The sequence below is a fragment of the Myotis nattereri genome, assembly GCF_964212035.1.
Source record: "Myotis nattereri genome assembly, chromosome: 3".
NCBI lineage: Eukaryota > Metazoa > Chordata > Mammalia > Chiroptera > Vespertilionidae > Myotis > Myotis nattereri.
Window position 1 is genome coordinate 65,727,068 of NC_138077.1, and position 20,210 is coordinate 65,747,277.

Genomic DNA, 20,210 nt, shown 5'->3' on the forward strand with positions numbered 1-20,210 from the left:
CAGGTGGGCAAAATCATCTCACTGCAGCTGTCAGCATCACGAGAAAGTGTCATGCCACATATCGCTAGCCTAGAAAAAGATCAGCATTCAGAATTTGAAGTATGCTTTTGCACCATTTTAAAGTCAAAAAATTGTAGGTAGAACCATTATAAATCAGGGGCCATCTGTAAATCATTGTTCTATCCTTAACAATGTAGCCTCCCCGAAATAGTAATCTTTTCAAAATTATAAGTAGTATGCAGGCATGGCCTAAATAAATAGAGTAATTTGTAAAATCTTATTGATGAGAAATCATTACTAAATAAGAATTCAGAACTTGGCAGCTGACCCATTAGATTTTCAATTTTTTCATGGTACAGATTATTCCCTAATTGTTGAGAGTCATCTTAACTAACTTCACTTAAAATTTCGTATTGGTCCTTACCCAGTAAACAAATGAATTCTCTCCATTATTCTGATAAATGGTGGGGTTCTGGAGCAGAATGGGTCTATTCTGAACTTAAAATGTGTTCCACAGTTTTGTAAATCCCTTTCTACTTGAAAGGCTGCATTTTCCCCTTGTATTCTCTCCTTAAGGTAAAAGAAAATCGCTTAAGACGGGAGAAAGAACTGGAGCGCCAGAGAATTGAAAAGACCCTGAAAAAATCTGCCTTCTTAGAGGCTCAGTATCTGGTGCAAGAAGAGAAGAGAAGGAAGGCTCTGGAGGCCAAGAAAGAAGAGGAGGCAATTCAGAGGGAGATGGTAAAGCTGCGGAGGGAGATAATTGAGAGGAGGCACACAGTGCAGGAAGCATGGAAAATGTAAGCCAGCTGTGATGAGCAGTGTATTAAGCAGTCATTTTGGAAGTACTCCAAAGTCTTTTAAAATGCACAAACATTAAACTTGCAAAACACAACAGAGAAATCACCCACTATTCCACCATCTTAACAAATTAACTCTTTCACTTTTCCATGTATTTCTTCCTGGTTTGGTCCTTTTACATATTTAATTGCAGCTATAAAGCACATCTAATTTGTTATTCTTTTTTGTGTTTCACTTATTATGCATTCATTAGTTGATTTTGTATGTGTCCTGACTGGGGATCAAACTGGCAACCTTGGCGTATCAGGACGACACTCTAACAAAATGAGCTACCCAGCCAGGGCCTTAATTTGTTATTCTGGTTGCAATTATCACATTAATTGGAGTCCTAAGATCTGTATCTTACTCCATTGAGTTCCTATACCAGTGATGGCGAACCTTTTGAACTCGGCGTGTCAGCATTTTGAAAAACCCTAACTTAACTCTGGTGCCGTGTCACATTATAGGAATTTTTTGATATTTGCAACCATAGTAAAACAAAGATTTATATTTTTGATATTTATTTTATATATTTAAATGCCATTTAACAAAGAAAAATCAACCAAAAAAAAAAAAAAAAAAAGAGTTCGTGTGTCACCTCTGACACGCGTATCATAGGTTTGCCATCACTGTCCTATACCATAATTTATGCAATGATCTCCCCTCCTTATACTGGTAAGCATTACAGCTATTTCAGATTTTTTTCACCAGTAGTGCACTGAGCATCCTTAAGCATAGAACTTTTTTATTCTTTTGAATTATATTCTTAGGAGTGTAATTACTGAGTCAAATGGTATAGGCCTTTTTATGACTCTTGAAATATTGCCAAACTGCTTTCCAAATGGGTTGGACTTATTTATACTATTACTGGCAGTAGGCCAGTTTTCCACACTTTTCTCAGCATTGAAGAGTATCATCATTTTCAACATGTTTTGCACTTTTAATAGGTATTATATTGGTAAGTTTGCATCTCTTAGGTTACCTGAACGTTCTTAAGGTTTAATTGTGCCTCACCCTGTTGTGAATTGCATAAGTCTTGTGATGATCATCCGGAGGTCACCACTGCCCCACTGCCACTGATAGAGAAAAAGAATATATGTATACATATACATATACATATACATATACATATACATATACATATACATATATATGCCTAAGCAACCGACTGACCAGCCAACTGGCCGACTGGTCAGTAGCTATGGCACGCACTGACCACCAGGGGGTAGGCGCTCAATGCAGGAGTAGAAACCACAGGCATGGGAACATGGAACAGACTGATGAATCTCAGAGGGAAGGGGAAAGGAGGGAGGGCGGGAAGAGATTAACCAAAGATCTTATATGCATACTAGAGGCCCAGTGCAGGGATTCATGCACTGGTGGGGTCCCTCGGCCTGGCCTGTAGGGATCAGGCCGAAACCGGCTCTCTGACATCCCCCAAGGGGTCCCGCATTGCGAGAGGGCACAGGTCAGGCTGAGGGACCCCACCGGTGCATGAATTCGTGCACTGGGGTTCTAGTCTTTATATATATATAAGGCTAATATGCTAAGTGTCCCTCTGACCATCCAAACAGTCACCATGATGCTCACTGACCACCAGGGGGCAGACGTTCAATGCAGGAGCTGCCGTGACATGCACTGGCCATTTACAAAGAAACAGCACCATGGACCTGGCGCCAACAAAGCAATACTCGGCTTCCTCCAAGTGGGACACAGGCCCCGCCACCACCTTGGAGCAACACCCCACCAAATCACAGCCAATGCTGCCAAGACCCCATGGCACAAAATACGACCCATAGCCCAGCCCCGAAATGGTCACTGTGGACACTGGGTAATGACATCACGTAGCAACACCCAGCTTCCTCTCCCTAGCGATTAGCCTCCTTGCAGTTTCTTCAGCCCAGGAAGACGACTTGCTTTATAGCTAGGTGCAAACATTTCACATTTTAACCAAATTGTGAAGTGTTTTCCCGTGCCTCATCTCATTTGATCCTCACAGAAGTCCTGGAGTAGGCAGATAGGAGACTCAGTAGAATCCTATTTTCTTTTCATTAGCTGGAAAACAGAGATTTAGAAAGTTTAGAAACTTCACCCAACTGAAAAGAAGTAAGAAATGGTGGACCTTGAAAATGATTTCAGGTTTTCTCACTGGGCAGAATATAGTCAAACACTGCTGCAGTTAAATATTTTACCCTTTGTCTCCCTGCGTGATCTACAATCTGCTTTGTGTTGATATTTACTGTTGTGTTGCTGACAATTACCTGAAAGAGAAACTGGAGTTGCGGTGCTTCACTGGGCTGGAAAAAGTTTAGCTAAATCAGAAAGCAGGTCTAATTAAGCAAGTTTATTCTATATCTATAAAAGGCTAAGTTGACTGTGCATGCATGCTACATATAAAGCTCTTGCTGGTGCCAATTGCATGTGTGTCAATTTGGTTGACACTTCTATTATAGAAAAAGGGCGAGTAGCGATATTAAAATATTTTTTCTAATTGATTTCCTTTCAATGTGCAGGAATCCATGCACCGGGCCACTAGTATCTAACATAAGAAGATAAACAAAATAGTTCTCACAGGATGTAGGACTGTTATGAATCTTCATGAAAAAATGAGCTTCAAAAATGAAATAACTGATGTATTTGTTGGGAGAAATAGCACTGATGTATGAGCTGCAAAAGTCTTGGAACAGCGTGCCTGAAGTGGCTGAATACTCAAACTGAGAGGCCAGCAAGACTATGAGATAATCCCTCCCACCCCGTCAGCCCACACAGCGTTCCCCCTGTGTTCTTGATTACTCTCATTCTGCACCATTTGAAACAGCTCGGCGGTGGACTTGCACTTGGCTTTCAAGTGCCAGGCTCAGGCCTCCTCCGGACGCCATTCCTTTTAGAAAGCAGTCACCAGGGTTTCCGTGAGTTCTTGCTGAGGTCAGCCTTGCTTTTCAGATTGCTCTTAAGCCCTGACAAACCTCGGCAGACCGAAAATAAATTGTGAAGCAAGTAACATTTGATGGTAGCAGGAAGCTCTTCTCCAGTGGGCACTCAGCAGATGTTCACTGACCTGTCATTTCTTTTAAAAGTTAAAATCGTACCCCGGTTACAGTGAGAGAGGAATTGTGCTATACTTCTAGGTGGATAAACTGATTTAAGCATTCCAGAAAGCAATTTGGCAATAAACAACAGGAGCTATAAAAATGTTGCTATCAGGACCTGGGAATTTCCAGTTGTAGGGAACCTGCCCTAAGAAAATGAGCAGAAATCCAGACAAAGATTTGTGCGCAAAGATAATTAAAGTAATATTATTTATGATAGCAGGCATTAATAAATGGTGGAGGAATTAATAAACAACGATTCTGCAATGAAATAGCACTGACATGTTAGTGTGTTTTTTCTGGGAGGCATATAGATGGCTTATATACCTCTCCACTTTTTCACAATGAGCAGATAATACTTTCACAACAGATACTTACTTTTAAAAATCAGATCCATGGCATTAGAACTGTATTTCTTTAAATGCCCACTATGATCTGCCTAAAACCATCTAATACAGTGTCGTTGTGGCATTGGTAAGTTTGGAAAAATTCAGTTAAATTGTATTGTTGGTAGGGTTTTTTAACTTATTTGTAAGCTAACTAAATCTGCTTCATTGCATAGTTTCAAAGGAGCTTCCCTTAAGAGATTTATTAATTAAAAAGGGAAAAATAGCAACTTTGTACTGGAGAAGCCACTTTAACCAAGTGATAAAATATAACACCGTGTGCTCCCTTGTATGAGATAGGACAGTGGTCAGCAAAATACTGACTTCTGCACATGGGCCATGAAGTTTCAATCGCACTGTACATGCGCTCCCACACGTGGTATTTTGTGGAAGAGCCACACTCAAGGGGCCAAAGAGCCACATGTGGCTCACGAGCCACAGTTTGCCAACCACTGAGATAGAATTAGTGAGAGAATGTCTGCAGAATACTCGGACATGCCTGTTTCAGTTTTAGTTCCCACAAATGTAAAGTGTGTGGAGAAAGGCTGGGTGACTTGCCTGAGTTTTCACAGCTGATTTGTGGCCAAAGTCCATGAATCCTGATTCCTGACTTGGTGTTAATGTTTACTACCACATTAGTAGTATATAGACCTTATTCACATACCTATGCAGTTTAATATACTCCAACAAGAAGGCAGTGGCTATGAGCTTACATAAATATAAGGATGACCTAGATAAGAAAGAATCAATAATTGGGCGAGAAAGAGGATGACCAGAGAGATGAGCAATGAAGTTACTAACAGACTCTTGTGACTTGCCTGAAGGCCTTTTCTTTATTTTTATTAAGTTCTGTATTTTCTCTTTTTATCTCTTTCAAGATTAATATAAATTCTGCTCTCACTCAATAACACCTGATTCTTTTATTATCTTTCTCCCTAGAAACCTTATAAATGCCTTATTGTAAAAATCTCATTTCTTTTTTGTGCCACCCTTATGAGAAGAGAGAGAATTTATGTCTGTTAGAGAATACCTAGTAGTTGTTAACTCTCAAATTTTGATCACAATATCACTCAATATTAAACTCAATAAAGATACTTTACTAAAATGTCTATAGAGATGTCTACTTTTCAGAGTACATTATAACAATTTTATTTCATTTTACCTGTATTTTATTTTAAAAAGGAATAAACTAAGGCTCAAAAAAACCTACCCTATTATGTAGCTTTAAAGCCAGATCTAAAAATCTGTGTCTCCTGATGGAAAATTCAGTAGTCATTCCACTATGGTCTGTTGTAATTACTCATTGTTAAGTCTGTCATTCATGTGTGTATTTTTAAATGGTTGTAATAGAGAGAAGAAAAAGCAAGAAGAAAGTTCTCCAAAATATCCAGAAAAAGGCATGTTTCAAGATGTTCATACTCTTCTGGAGGAAGAAAAAGTGGCAAAAGAAAGAAAGAAGAAACTGAAAGAGTTCGTAATCCAAACTTACAAGGAAAATCACCAGGTGGGAATTGTAATGTTTCTTTACTCCGCATTCTGTAGCATAAATGACAAAAGCTCCATCAGAGATGGGATAAAGTAACACTAAGCCCAACCGAGCCGATTTTTTTTTTAAGCTAAACATATTTGATGGTGGCTTTTTAGACTGACGGTCAAGAAGTCATAAGAATTCAGATATAAAACATCAAGAGTTTGGTCAGAGTTTTGACTTTAGGAATAAAGAGGGAAGTGTGGTAGGAGAAAATGTTAAGAATTGGGATTAACATTTTGAGAAAGATTGGCAAAGACTCTTAGACGCTGTGTCCTTCCTGAGACTGACAGAGTGGGTGTGACCTCCTGCAGTAATAGGTCAGATTTCTGAAAGAAAGTAGGAAGCAAATGAGTTCTCAGGGGGCCATCTTGAGAAACATAAGGAAACAGTGCCATGATATATTACCCAACCAGTGAGAGATGAATAAGATACGTGTTCCCAATAAGATTAACTTTTAAACTTTATTGGGGAAGTCCACTATACAAGAAGAAATAATAATGTATGTTTTAGATATAAGTGCTAGGTATGAATTTTAGACACATAAGAATTTTACAAATGTAGTGCCCTGCTAAAACAGATTACTCAATTTTAGAAGGACCAGCCAGTGTATGTAAACATGAGATTGTGAATGAATTATCTCCACTTTGTCACAGATTCTGCTTGATTTGAACCTATACTTTATTATTATAGTTTTTATTTTGAAATAATCTTAGACATACAGAATAGTTGCAAAAACGGGTACACAGAGTTCCTGAATACCCTTCACCCAGCTTTCCCCAAAATTAATATCTTGCATAAGCATAGTATAATTATCAAAACTAGGAAATTAACATTGGTATGATACCATTAAACACCATTAACTAAACGATAGCTTCTACTAGAGACCCGGTGCATGGATTCATGCACCAATGGGGTCCCTCAGCCTGGCCTGCAGGGATTGGGCCAAAACCAGCTCTCCAACATCTCCCAAAGGGTCCTGGATTGCGAGAGGGTGCAGGCCATAGCCGAGAGACCCCACCAGTGCACTCTCGGGGCCAGGGAGGGACTGCGGGAGGACTCCAGGGTGTGTCTGGCCCATCTCGCCCAGTCCCGATCAGCTGGACCCCAGCAGCAAACTAACCTACCAGTCGGAGCATCTGCCCCCTAGAGATCAATGTGTGTCATAGTGACTGGTTGAAGAAATGGTCAGACAATTAGCATATTAGGCTTTTATTATATAGGATTAGAATGTCTCCAGTTTTTCTGTTATATCCTTTTTCTGTTCTAGGACTCAGTCCATAATTTCGTGTTGCATTTAGTTGTTATGTCCATAGTCTCCTCCCAGTTCCTATCTTTCCTTATCTTTTATGATCTTGACATTTTTGAAGAGTACTAGTCAGGCATATTGTAGACTGTCTCCCAATTTGGGTTTTCTGATGTTTTCTTCTGCTTAGATTGAGATTATGCATTTTTGGTAAGAATACTACAAGAAGTGAGGTTCTGCCCATCTCAGCACATCATATTGGGGGTACATAACATTAATATGTCTTATTACTTCTGATGTTAACCTTGATCACTTAAGATTGTGTCTGATGGGTTTCCCCACTATAAAGTTACTATTTTCCCTTTGTAACCCATAAATGTCTTAGAGGAAATATTGTGAAATTATGCAACTATTCTGCTTATTCTTAAACTTTCACCTATTAATTTTAGCATCCATTGGTGGATCTTGCCTGTAACAATTATATAATGTGATATTTGTCTAATGAAAATTTTGTATTTCCCTCATTTCTTCTCCATTTATTAATTGAAATTCTTCTAGAAGGAAAAACTACCTCTTCTTCCCCAGTTATTTATTTATTCATTTATTCAATAATTTGTCTGTATCAATATAGACTTATGGGTATTTATTTTATTCTGTGGGTTATAACCTAATATTTTTGTTGTTTACTTTCTTACTCAAATTGTTCTAACTTTGGCCATTAGGAAATGTTTCAAGTTAACTCTTTTGCCCTTTCAAAACCCATCTTTTTTGGGTACTTCCTTTCTGTCTATCACCACAAGATGTTTTAGGCTAATCTTGTTTTTCTCTGCCCTAACCCTGGAATCAACCACTTCTACATGGAACCTGGTTCCTTTTATTGGAGAATAATATTTAGAAACCAAGATCATGGAACTAGGTATGTTCACTGCTCCTGGAGTGTCATTGTCTCTAGGCCCTCCCCTCTCGGCAGACATAATTGGGAAATATGTGTATGTATACAAATCCACACGTGCACACACATTTTATTTATTTCTGTGGCTGTCAGTATGCATATTAAAATCCATGAGTTCACACTGGTGCCTCCAAGTCCAGAGCAACACACAGGGTCATACAATCCTTCCCCCTTCCTTATTTGTAACTTATTTCTATATCTATCTGTGTATCCTATATCATAAAAGGCTAATATGCAAATTGACCGAATAGTGGAATGACAGGTCGCTATGATGTGCACTGACCACCAGGGGGTAGATGCTCAATGCAGGCGCTGTCCCCTGGTGGTCAGTGTGCTCCCACAGGGGAAGCGCCACTCAGCCAGAAGCCCTGAGCTGGGCTCATGGCTGGCAAGCGCAGCGACAGTGGCAGGAGCCTCTCCCACCTCCGCAGCAGCGCTAAGGATGTCCTGGAGTGGGCCTAAGCCGTCAGTCGGACATCCCTCGAGGGCTCTCATACTGCAAGAGGGCGCAGTCAGGGCTGAGGTACTGCCCCCGAGTGCACAAATTTCATGCACCAGGCCTCTAGTATACAATAAAATAACTTCAATCCTAACCCAGCACCACAGGTTTTAGCATAGCCTTTCCTTCTTGCTTATCTAGAATTTTTTATCTGACAGTGAATAACCTGAAGCTTATTATCTAAATATAATTACTTACTTATTTAATCTTAGTATATTATAAAGTAGTTTTAGAATACCTAACCCATGTAACTATGGAAATAAATTTACTGAGTAGAGTATAATATTTATGCCATTATTTTTATTTTTAGCCTTATTAGCCAAAATATTGTTTTCCAGAGTTACTTAGGTCCTCCTTCCCTTTCAGGGTGATGATTGTTAGTGAACCTCTAATTTAGATTTCCCCAGTGTGTATGGGTGTATCTGAGACATGGGGAAAATCTACCACAGTGCTTGTCAGGCTTTTACATTGACTTGGCTGGAGATAGGATGGTCCTCAGGTAAATGCCACTGGAGTAGCAGGCCCTCTGGGCTCAGTCTCTTGGTCCCAGCCCACATTCCTAGCCTATTCCAAAGGAGCCTGGAGCTGCCCTTGAGTAATGAAACTTGGATACTCAGCAGCCTAAATATGGCCACAGGATAAAAAGGGGAAAGATGCCTAGCTGCCTTGCAGTGAGCGGCTAAATAACAGGAAGCTCCTGTCAGCACCCTCAGAATGGGTCACTGGCACAAACCCAGCAGCTGTCTCTGTAGAGTATTTGCAAGAAGACTTTAAAGAATATGTTTTAAAGAGTTGCTCTAGTTTGGGTTCCATTAATTCCTGTACTTTTTGTGCTTTGGCTCTGGATTGTATTTGCTCCCCAAACAAACTCCTCTTTTTTAAGATTTTATTTTTTTATATGTTTTTTAATTTGATTTCAGAAAGAGGAAAGGAGAGGGAGAGAGAGAGATAGAAACATCAATAATGAGAGAGAATCATTGATCAGCTTCCTCCTGAATGCCCCCTTCTGGGGATTGAGCCCACAACCCAGGTATGTACCTTGACCAGGAATGGAACCGTGACCCCGCAGTTCATAAATTGACACTCAACTACTGAGCCAAACCGGCCAGGCAACACCCCAAACAATCTCTTAATATCACATTTGGAGCATGTTATTTAATAGGAGACTTTCTGAGAGAAACAGAGCAGGCTCTCATTAAAACACAAGTTCAGGTGCAGCACTATTCATGCACCTTTCCCACACATTTCATTTCTAAGCCTCATTGTTTTATGAAAAAAATCTATAGATTTTTTTTATAGAAATTTTTTGCTTCTAGCCTATCCTATTTTTTCTTTGATCTTACAGTGAAATCTCTTGGGGAGATTCAGCAATCCACATGTCATTGCTAATTAGCAGAAACAACACAAGGGATTATGAAGTTCTTACACCATTTGGAAAACAGCCTTCTTAATTTTCCCCCCTTTTCTGAAATACATTTCATGTTTTCTTAATGAGATAAAAAGTCTGCAATCTTTCCTACTTGTGAAAGTTGAAAAGAACAATGAAAGATGGGCTGACACTAACTTAAATCTTTATTCTATGGGGAACCAAAATTGCTTTTTGATTGGGTTTTTCTGTTAGAGAGTCATTGTTAATGTTATGTTTGTGGCATTGTGCCTTCGAGAAGGTCACCCCAAACTAAACCAAGGAAGCATGGGTATGTATGGGCAAAAAAGCCTGGATTTTTTTTCTGACAAGGTGATGAGAACTGTAGTTAAGTACCTCATTTATATAGCATGATTTCTTCCCAAAGATCTTAGTTTTATCAGGACTGCCTACACACTACTGAAGCAAAACAATTTCTGAACTGAAACATAGCAACCATCCTCTCAGCAATGTTGTCTGTTTGGGGAAGGAAATGAAGGAAAAGCCTCTTTGGAAATAAAACTACCGAAAAGAGAAATGTCAGGCACACATGAAGAATATTGGGAGTTGTGTAAATCTATCCTCTAAGTTTATTGCCAAGGACCATGTTGGTATACATATAGCCAACTCTCTGGACAACTTCCAAGTAAAATTCTAAGATTGGTAAGGAGGTTGTTTGTTTTGTTATTATATTCTTCCTTACCCTCATCCAACAAATAACCCAGGTTTCTTATTCTCTCAGAAGGGACAGTGAGGGCCAGTTTACACATTGCACTGGTGTTTTGTTTTTCAAACATGAAGCCTTTTTTGATCCCACAGATTCCATTCATGTATATATGATTTTTTTTTCTTTTAAAAAAACTAATTAAATTCTGCTTTGAAATTTTAAGAAAAGAACGTTTGGCACAAATAAAGTTCATCCTCTAAATTTTTACAGAGTAGAATATCCTTTTCCCTAAACACTAGACATTTCAGGTGAATATATTTATAAGGATCTTGAGACCAATATGGGTGAGGAACAAATGACATCATATCATTGTCTAATTGTTGGACTACTGTAGAGGTGAATTGAGCATTTGTCTAATATATTTTGAGGTAAGCTGTACTTTTGGCAGTAAGTGGGTGTGTGTGTGTGTGTGTCTGGGTGTAGGGGGGAGTGGGCAGGGAGTGGGGACTCATAGAGGGGGGAAGAAGGTCTAGAAGGGGAAGAAAGGAAAGGAAAGAGGAGGTGATGAGGAGCAGTAAGTCTTCCTTCCCTCTTAAAAACATGGTCCAGGCCATGTGGGGAAAGGAGCCTTATCTGAATGGCTGGTGATAGCTGTGTTACGGTCATTCTTCTTTAAAAGATCCCAGAGAGTCTTACTGGCTACGAATTTACTGTATGGCAAGACTAAGCAATTGCGCTCTGAATTCTACTAGAGTGAAGCAGAATTAGCTCATTACAGCAGTATTATTGATTGAAACTTCTTAACAAAATTAAGAAGAATTTACAAAATGCCCTTATGTTAGCAATACATATCGATGCTTTTATGGGTGAAATGGTATAATGTCTGATGTCTGGGATTTATTTTTAAATACTCCAAAAGAAAGTAGGGAGAGGAGAGATGAAACAAGATTAGCACAGTGTTAATAATTCTTTTTTTTTATTTTTATTAAATATATTGGGGTGACATTGGTTAATAGGATGATAATTCTTGAAGCTGAGTGAAGGGTTTAATTCTTCTGTTCTATATTTGGATGTGTTTGTTAAATTTTTATAATTAGCATTTTTTAAGTTTAAAAAAGAAAGGAAATAAAAGATACAGATGTAAAAATCAGCATCACATCTTCCAGCATATAACAAGGATGTAGCTTTTTGTCCAGAGCCAATAGACAAAGGTAGCATTTCACACAGCAACGGTTGTCAAGTTTAGGCCTCCAAATTTCTGCGTGGAACTCAACAGCACGTCAAGTCTTGGCACTGTGTATTTTCCCTAATGTGTTTAGTTATAGGAGCATATGTATATGGCTGAGGGTAGGAGACACAATGATTTCCTCTGTTTTCTTTTGAAAATTACAAAAATCAGGAGTAGGGTGCTTCGCAAGGTACCACTTTTCAGTGCTGCTCCTTCCTGAGGCATTTATTTTGCCAATATCCTCCTCTCTCCAACCCCAGACACTTCTGATGGTCTGTGGTGTCTTTCACCCAGCTACAGTAATCCACAAAAGGAAAAATGAAGTTGTATAGCTTCCTTGTATAGCGATAGAGTGTCTGTTCCTTTCGGCCTGGGAGCAGCAAGGAGTCAGGGCCCAGGGGAGAGGATAGCTTGGTTCCTAACACTCGAGTCTTGGCCAACTCCCCTAGACCACTAGTTGCACCACAGTTAGGTCCATTAAGTAGAAATAAATTGTAAACTTGTTGACATTTTTGTCCTCTTTACAATTCATTGTTTAGTTTTCCATAGCAGAGAATTCTGCTGCAATTATCACTGAGCTTTCTGACAAAAGGGAAGTAGCTGAGGAATTTTGATGAGTTACCCACTTCATTAATCAGAACAAGCATCTCTAGTGACAGGGTTAAAATTACAATGAAGATTAGATAGCAAATTGCTGTTCCACCCAATGTCAATCACTCCCAGTGACAGTGGTGTGATTACACTTCAGGGAAGAGCCTTCTTGCCAACACAAGGAGGGCAACTTGAGTGCAGGTAATAAATTTGGCAGGGCGAACTATCATTTCTTCTCTTGAGCAGAATCCTTAATGACTAAATGATGTCTTATAGCAGACTTTGAGAGGAGAAAAGCATTTCACTTAAAAAGTTTCTAAATTTCATTTTGTATTTTATTTTTGAAATTATTATAGATATGTACTTGGGAACAGTCTTTCCCACAGTGATTTCCAGTATTTTATTGACCTGTATGAAGCCTTATTTATCACCACAACTATGTAAAGAGATGTGGAAGTTAGTAAAAGAATGCATTACTATGCAGGGGTAGGCAAAAGTAGTTTTAAAGTTGTGAGTATGTGAAACATGGAGTTTATTCTTGCATTATTATTTATATGTTAATTGTTATATTATTTATTATTATTATTAACCTGCTTTTGCCCATCCCTGTATTTGAAAATCTATCAGAAATAAAAACATGGTGCAGAGAAAACTGAAGCTAGTAAGAATGGAGAGAGGTCAGACTGGTTGTCCAGCTAGTTAAAACATTAAGTTCTGTCTTCAACAAAGTATATATCTCTTCCAACCCAATTGTGGTTTTAAATGCTAGTTCTGTTTCAAAGAGCTAAGAGAGAAAGCACTATTATAGTTCTGGAGTGTAGAACCAAAGAGGAGAAACTGACCTGGGAGAGCAGGAACTTATAATAGAAAGGATGTAGATCATGACTATGGACGCGTGCCGCTTCTCGTCCCTTCTGAATCAGAGTGCTTGCATCTCCCAGAGGAGACAGAGAGTATTTTCCTTTCCCAAATGTTTTCCTTTAAGCAATTTGTGGGGCTCCTGTTTGCCTGAATAATGTTTGCTGTGAGTCAAGAATAACCAATTAGCTATTCTTCATTCATACTTTTATTTTTTTACTAAAATTTTAATGGGATTGCATTTTTTAGTAGGCAGGATAAAAACTAATAGCAAGCTGCCCGGCTGGTGTTGCTCAATGGTTGAGCATCCTATGAACCAGGAAGTCACAGTTCGATTCCCAGTCCGGGCACATGCCCGGGTTGTGGGCTCAATCCCCAGTAGGGGGCGTGCAGCCAATCAACAGTTCTCTCTCCTCCTTGATGTTTCTATCTCTCTCTCCCTCTCCCTTCCTCTCTGAAATCAATAAAAAAACAATAGCAACCTGATGTTAAGAAAGCTGCCATTTGACACAACATGGATGGGTCTTGAGAATATCAGGCAAAGTGAATTAAGTTAGACAGAAAAAGTTAGGAACCATATGATTTCACTCATATGTGGAATATAAAACTGAAAGCAACAAATGAACAAACAAGATAATCAAACAAAAACTCATAGACGCAGATAACAAACAGTATGGTTGTTACCAGAGGAAAAGTACATGGCTGGGGGGTAGTAAAGAATAAAGGGTGTCAAATATATGGTGATTTGACTTTGGTTGATAGGCAACCAGTGCAATATACAGATGTTGTATCATTGAATTGTACACTTGAAACCTATACAATCTTATTAACCAACTAGAGGCCCGGTGCACAAAAATTTGTGCACTCGGGGGGGAGGGGGGGTCCCTCAGTCCGGCCTGTGCCCTCTCGCAGTCTGGGACCCCTTGGGAGATAACGACCTGCTGGCTTAGGCCTGCTCCCGGGTGGCAGAGGGCAGGCCCAATCCCTAGGTGCAGCCCCTGGTCGGGCTCAGAGCAGGGCCGACTGGGGAGTTGGGGTGCCGCCCCCTGTCATGCACAGAGCAGGGCAGATCGGGAGGTTGTGATGCCACCCTCAGTCACAGGGTAGGGCCGATTGGGGGTTTGGGGCACCGCCCCCTGTCACACTCAAGGCAGGGTGGATGGGGAGGTTGTGGCGCCACCCCCTGTCACGCACAGTGCAGGGCCAATTGGGGTTGGGGCGCTGCCCCCTGTCACGGACAGAGCAGGGTCAATCAGGGGGTTGGGGAGCTCCCCCCTGTCACGGACAGAGCAGGGTCCATCAGGGGGTTGGGGAGCTCCCCCCTGTCACGCAAAGAGCAGGGCCCATCAGGGGGTTGGGGAGCTCCCCTCTGTCACGCACAGAACAGGGCCCATCAGGGGGTTGAGGAGCTCCCCCCTGTCACTAACAGAGTAGGGCCGATAGGGGAGTTGGCACACCATCCCCTGTCACACACAGAGCAGGGTGGATCAGGGGGTTGGGGCACCGCCCTCTATCACCCACAGAGCAGGGCCAATCAGGGGGTTAGGGTGCCGCCACTGTCACACTCAGGGCAGGGCCAATGGGGAGGTTATGGCTCTACCCCATCACACACAGAGCAGGGCCCGTGGGGGCGTGGGGGGGTTGGGGCGCCGCCCTCTATCACCCACAGAGCAGGGCCGATTAGGAGGTTGGGGCGCCGCCACTCTCACACTCAGGGCAGGGCCGATGGGGAGGTTATGGCTCTACCCCGTCACACACAGAGCAGGGCCCGTGGGGTGGGGGGGTTGGGGCGCCACACCCTGTCACACACAGAACCGCAGGGTGATCAGGGGTTTGGGGAGCTCCCCTCTATCAGGCACAGAGCAGGGCCGATCAGGGGGTTGGGGCGCCTTCCTCTGTCAGGAACAGAGCAGGGCCAATAGGGAGGTTGTGGCCCCGCCCCCTGTCACACACAGAGCCGCAGGGCGATCAGGGGGTTTGGGCGCTGCCCCTTGTCACGCTGATCCCAGTGCCGGGAGGCCTCTCAGCTCCGCTGATCCCGGTGCTGGGAGGCATATTACCCTTTTACTATATAGAATAGAGGCCTGGTGCATGGGTGGGGGCCAGCTGGTTTGCCCTGAAGGGTGTCCTGGATCAGGGTGGGGGTCCCCACTGGGGTGCCTGGCCAGCCTGGGTGAGGGGATGATGGCTGTTTGCAGCTGGTCACACACCCTTCAGGGTGGGGGTCCCCACTGGGGTGCCTGGCCAGTCTGGGTGAGGGGCTGAGGGCTGTTTTCAGGCTGGGACTGAAGCTCCCAACTGCTCCTTTTTTTCTTTTTTTTTTTTTTTATTCTGGACCAGCTTTAGCCCTGAGGCTTGGCTCCAGCTCTGAGGCCTCAGCTGCTGAAAACAGGTATCTGGTTTGTTTAGGTTCTATAATCGAAACTCTGTATCAACTCCAGCTCTGAGATCCCAGTTCTCTGAAAGCTGGTTTCTGGGGTTTTGTTTAGCTTCTATATTTGTTACAATGTTTTTTAAACTGCAAGCTCAGAGTCCAGCAAGGCAGGCAGGGAACATTGCAGTCCTCCGTCACTGAAGCAAGCAAGCCTCATGTTCAGTTTAAGCTGCCTGGCTGCCAGCCGCCATCTTGGCTGGCAGTTAATTTGCATATCGCCCTGATTAGCCAATGGGAAGGGTAGCGGTCGTACGCCAATTACCATGTTTCTTTTTTATTAGATAGGATGTTACTCAATAAGAAAGGAAGGGACAACATTAGCCCTCGGGACAAAAAAGAAGTCTGTCACTTTCCTGCTGTTAACTTCTATGTAGTGAAACGGAATTATAGACCTTTAAAACTGATCATTTTGCTATCTAAATCTACACTTTAAGTATTTTAAAAGAAATAGATTGACTGTAGAATTCATTCTTTTAAATTCAGATATGTTCTAGCCCTAACCAGTTTGGCTCAGTGGATAGAGCGCTGGTCTGCGGACTCAAGGGTCCCGGGTTGGTTCTGGTCAAGAGCATGTACCTTGGTTGTGGGCACATACCCAGTGGGGAGTGTGCAGGAGGCAGCTGATCAATGTTTCTAACTCTCTATCCCTCTCCCTTCCTCTCTGTAAAAAAATCAATAAAATATATATATATTTTTAAATTCAGATGTTCTAGCAGTGCTTTTCTAACCCTAGTAAGTTATATATCAAGTTCTTTCTCTTTCAGCATTAAAAAAAAAAAGCAAAGAACATGCCTTCCTTGTGAGGAAAGACTTTTTGTCTAAGAGAGTAAGGTCGTCAGGATGCCAGAGTGTTTCCATGTTAGCTGTAGGTGTACCACTAACTCTTTACTTTGTGAATTTAGTCATTAGCCCTTCTCTACTTGAAGTTCAGCTTGGTAAGGTAAAGTATAATGATATCTGCAGTCTCCATTTTGTAATGATGGTCTACGAATTAATAAAATAGGACATGTAGGGTGCTTTGAACTTAGAGAGAAAAGGAATGAAGAAATCTAAGAAGGAAACTATTAGTAAATAGTGTTATTGTCAAAGTGGATTATGTTTGTACTATTTCATCATTAGACATATTCTAGGAGATAAAAATCAAGTCATTCAAGAGGAATCTCTTAAATGAATCTCATAAGTAAAGGATATTTTCTTTTGACTATGGCACACAAGGGAACATTTTTTCATGATGTATTTTGTGGAAACAGATGTAATGCAAAAAGCATAACCCCTCCACCTGGCAGCTGTTTTTCTTCCTTGTTATGACTTAAGGATATTTTATATTCAGAAAATCTCCCTTCTGCTGTTTCTCTCTTCTTCCACCTTCTCTCCCTCCTTCTACCGAATCTGAGATAAATGTGTCCTCATTTGACATAATAGAAGGGGAACAAGGGTTTATTAAAGTTTTCCCTGGTTTCTCCTGATGGGAAATAAAGATTTTGTATTTTGTCTAAATTGGAATATGACTGGTTTTCTATGTAGAAAATATTTCTGGCCAAGTGGATACTCCCTATGTTATCGATCTTTTAATTTATTCTCTCTCCCTATGACACCTCAAAATCTATATTTTAAGCAACTTTGTTCAGAGTTTCCAAATTCAAACACAGTGGTGTGCTTACTAAATGTTGAAATAGTGAAAGATAAGTATTTTTATGAAGAAAGAAGCAGTAAATCGGGTTGACCCTGGGAGGGCTACCAAGTTCTTGCTGCTGGACATCAGGCATCCGTCAGACCTCTCACAGAGGCACCTCCTATGAGGTTGCTTTCCATTTAGTGCTCCCCATACTTGGTAACGCTCCCAGACTTGCCATTCCCATTTATGGAGCCAGGGTCTTTCCTTCCAGAGGCTCCCAGTCTAGTGCAAACCAGTGAACAGGTGATTGTAATGCAGTGTGTTGAGTGTCTTGACTGAAGAAAGCATAGATTACTCTGGAAGGGCACTGACATTTGGGGAGAGTGGTGGGTAATAGGAGGGCTCCCTACGGGAGGTGACTCCTGAAGTATTCAGGTAGGGAGAGGAGAGAAGGGGAGGGAGAAATTAGGATGACCATAGATAGAAAGGTGTGAAACAGTATGGTTAGTGTAAGGCCAAGAGATGAAAGTAATTTGATGTACCAGGAACATAAAGTTGGCTGTGAAAGTAGAAGATATAGACAAGGACTAGATCTCAGAGAGTTTTCTTAGACAAGGGCCATGAGCACTTCTCTAGGGCATCCTTAGGGTCAGCAGACCTTGTCTGATTATTGTCACATGCATACAGTGGGAGATTGCAGGCAGCCTGAGTGTCTAGTCTCTCTAGGCCTGCTCCACCAAGACCCTAACATAGTTAGGGATCACCCAGCTCAAGCTACTGTTTTTAGTTGTCTTGTTACCAGGGACCAGAGAACCCACTCCATCCTTATGGGACCTCCCATGTTCATTCACGCAGGACATCAGCAGAATTAGTAACAGGGATGAATTAAATGGTTGGTATTGTAAATTCCAAGAGAGCCTGGCACAGGAGATCCTGTTGGAAGCAGGTCTTTCAAGCCTCTCAAACAAGCCCTTTGTCTTAGACCTTAAATGTGACTGTTACTCCAGCTCCCCATAGAACTGGTGCCTTACAAGGAGGATGAAGTTTTAGTTTAAGTCATGAGGCTGAGAGTGCCTGTTGCATGACTTGAACATTTCTTGTCATTAATAGCCATAAAGTAATTGTGTCTGGTCTGTTCCCCTTCTATTAACACAACAGTTGCTAATTTTGTTAGACAAAGTGTGAGGCAGAAATCTGAGGAGAGGGCTCTATTTTAGAAACACTAGTGCTGATCAGTGGTGATTTTACAAATGTTTCCAATTGTAGTGTCAAAAGCGCTATTTCTCTGCCTGGCACAAGCTGATTCTTGACCACAAGATTAAGCTGGGGAAAGCTGGGACTCTGTCCGACTGGAAGTTTCAACTGAAGGTCCTGAAGGCCTGGAGAGACTACACGAGATCTCGGAGGCTGGAGCGGGAGACACAAGCCATGGAGTGTGAGCTCAGGGAAGAAAACAGGTACCATTGTTTACCATGAAAGCCCTTCTAGTGGATTTATCTAGGACAACTTTCCTCTTGATGAATCCAGAAATGAATTCTCAAACTCTGTTCACTGGAATCATCTCACCTGCTTATAAAATGTGCTAACAATTGTTTTCTGTTGCATCCCAAACTAGAAAAATCTAACTGAAAAGTATAAGCAGAAAAATCTATAATAATATGCTAATTATACAGGACAGGCAAACGACCTTCCGGACATCATTCAGGATGTCTTTTTGGACGAAGCCATGGTGGCGGGGGCCGAGGCAGAGGCAGTTAGGGGTGATCAGGCAGGCAGGCAGGTGAGCAGTTAGGAGCCAGTGGTCCTGGATTGCGAGAGGGTGCAGGCCAGCCTGAGGGACACCCCCCATGCACGAATTTCGTGCACCAGGCCTCTAGTTACTTAATAAAAATATATTAATGTGCATGCTTTCCTTTTTTAAAGGAAGCAGGTATCATGCTTTTTCCCTTGTCCTCAGATGTAGCAGCATTTCACTTGGACTGTTTTACAATTCAGAAGACAGAATTCGGTTTATATGCCAGTAATTCACATTGGTAGAAATCACTATCTGCACATAGAATATTAATTAGGGACACAGAGAACATCCATCTGGGAGGACAGACCTGCCAAGAGTGATTCCTCCCATTCCCCCATCTTTTGTTCTTCATCTTGTATAGAGGTTTTGACACCTTTTTATCAGCTTCCTCTTATTCTTGTGAATGACAAAATTTGTCTTCAAGTAAAACTTTCTTTGCTCCATCATCTTAAATACATTCTGTCCTTTTCATTTCCAAGTTTAACTTTCCATTCTTGAACCAAAATCATATATGTAGAAGGAACAATTTGTTGATTTGGGAAAGGGCAGTTCATGTTTTTATATTTGCTCACTTCTCTACCAACAACCCTGTTATTCATTCAGGGTGAGAAACTAAAGGGATGGTATATGAAAGCATTGGGCATTGTTATGCAGAAGGGAATGACACCCCCTGGAGTTGTACAACCATGTGACAGCATTAGGCCCTGGGAAGGATCTGTAGGAGACTGATGCATGGCTCTTTGTCCTCAAAGAACTCACAATTTTGTGGGGAAAACAAGATCTAGAAACAGTAGAGCTATTGAATAGCATTATAAACTGTGTAAAGCATCCCCTCTGATAAGACCTTAGCAGAGGGAAGTGTCGCTGTAACTAAGGAGACTCTGTACTACAGAGTGCCAGGAAAGGTTTTATCAAGAAGGTGGGTCACGAGCTGGGCTCTGCACAGTAAGTAGGATGCTCCTAAGTGGAAATGGGGAGACAAGGTGATGGCATGGAGTGTAGCCATTCATATTGGCTGGCGATCATCAAGCATGTGGTTGTAAAGTTCATCAACTTGCAAAAGGCCTTGAATGCCAG

The 20,210-nt window shown here is 41.5% G+C and overlaps 1 protein-coding gene across 1 annotated transcript in view; it reads left to right on the top strand.

The window, feature by feature from the left end:
- CCDC191 (coiled-coil domain containing 191) overlaps positions 1-20,210 on the top strand; it is an 87,655-nt gene that overhangs the window by 20,979 nt on the left and 46,466 nt on the right. The window contains exons 6-8 of the mRNA XM_081085656.1: positions 577-800; positions 5,666-5,819; positions 18,605-18,795. Coding sequence (XP_080941782.1) covers positions 577-800; positions 5,666-5,819; positions 18,605-18,795 — 569 coding nt within the window. The remainder of the gene's footprint in view (positions 1-576; positions 801-5,665; positions 5,820-18,604; positions 18,796-20,210) is intronic.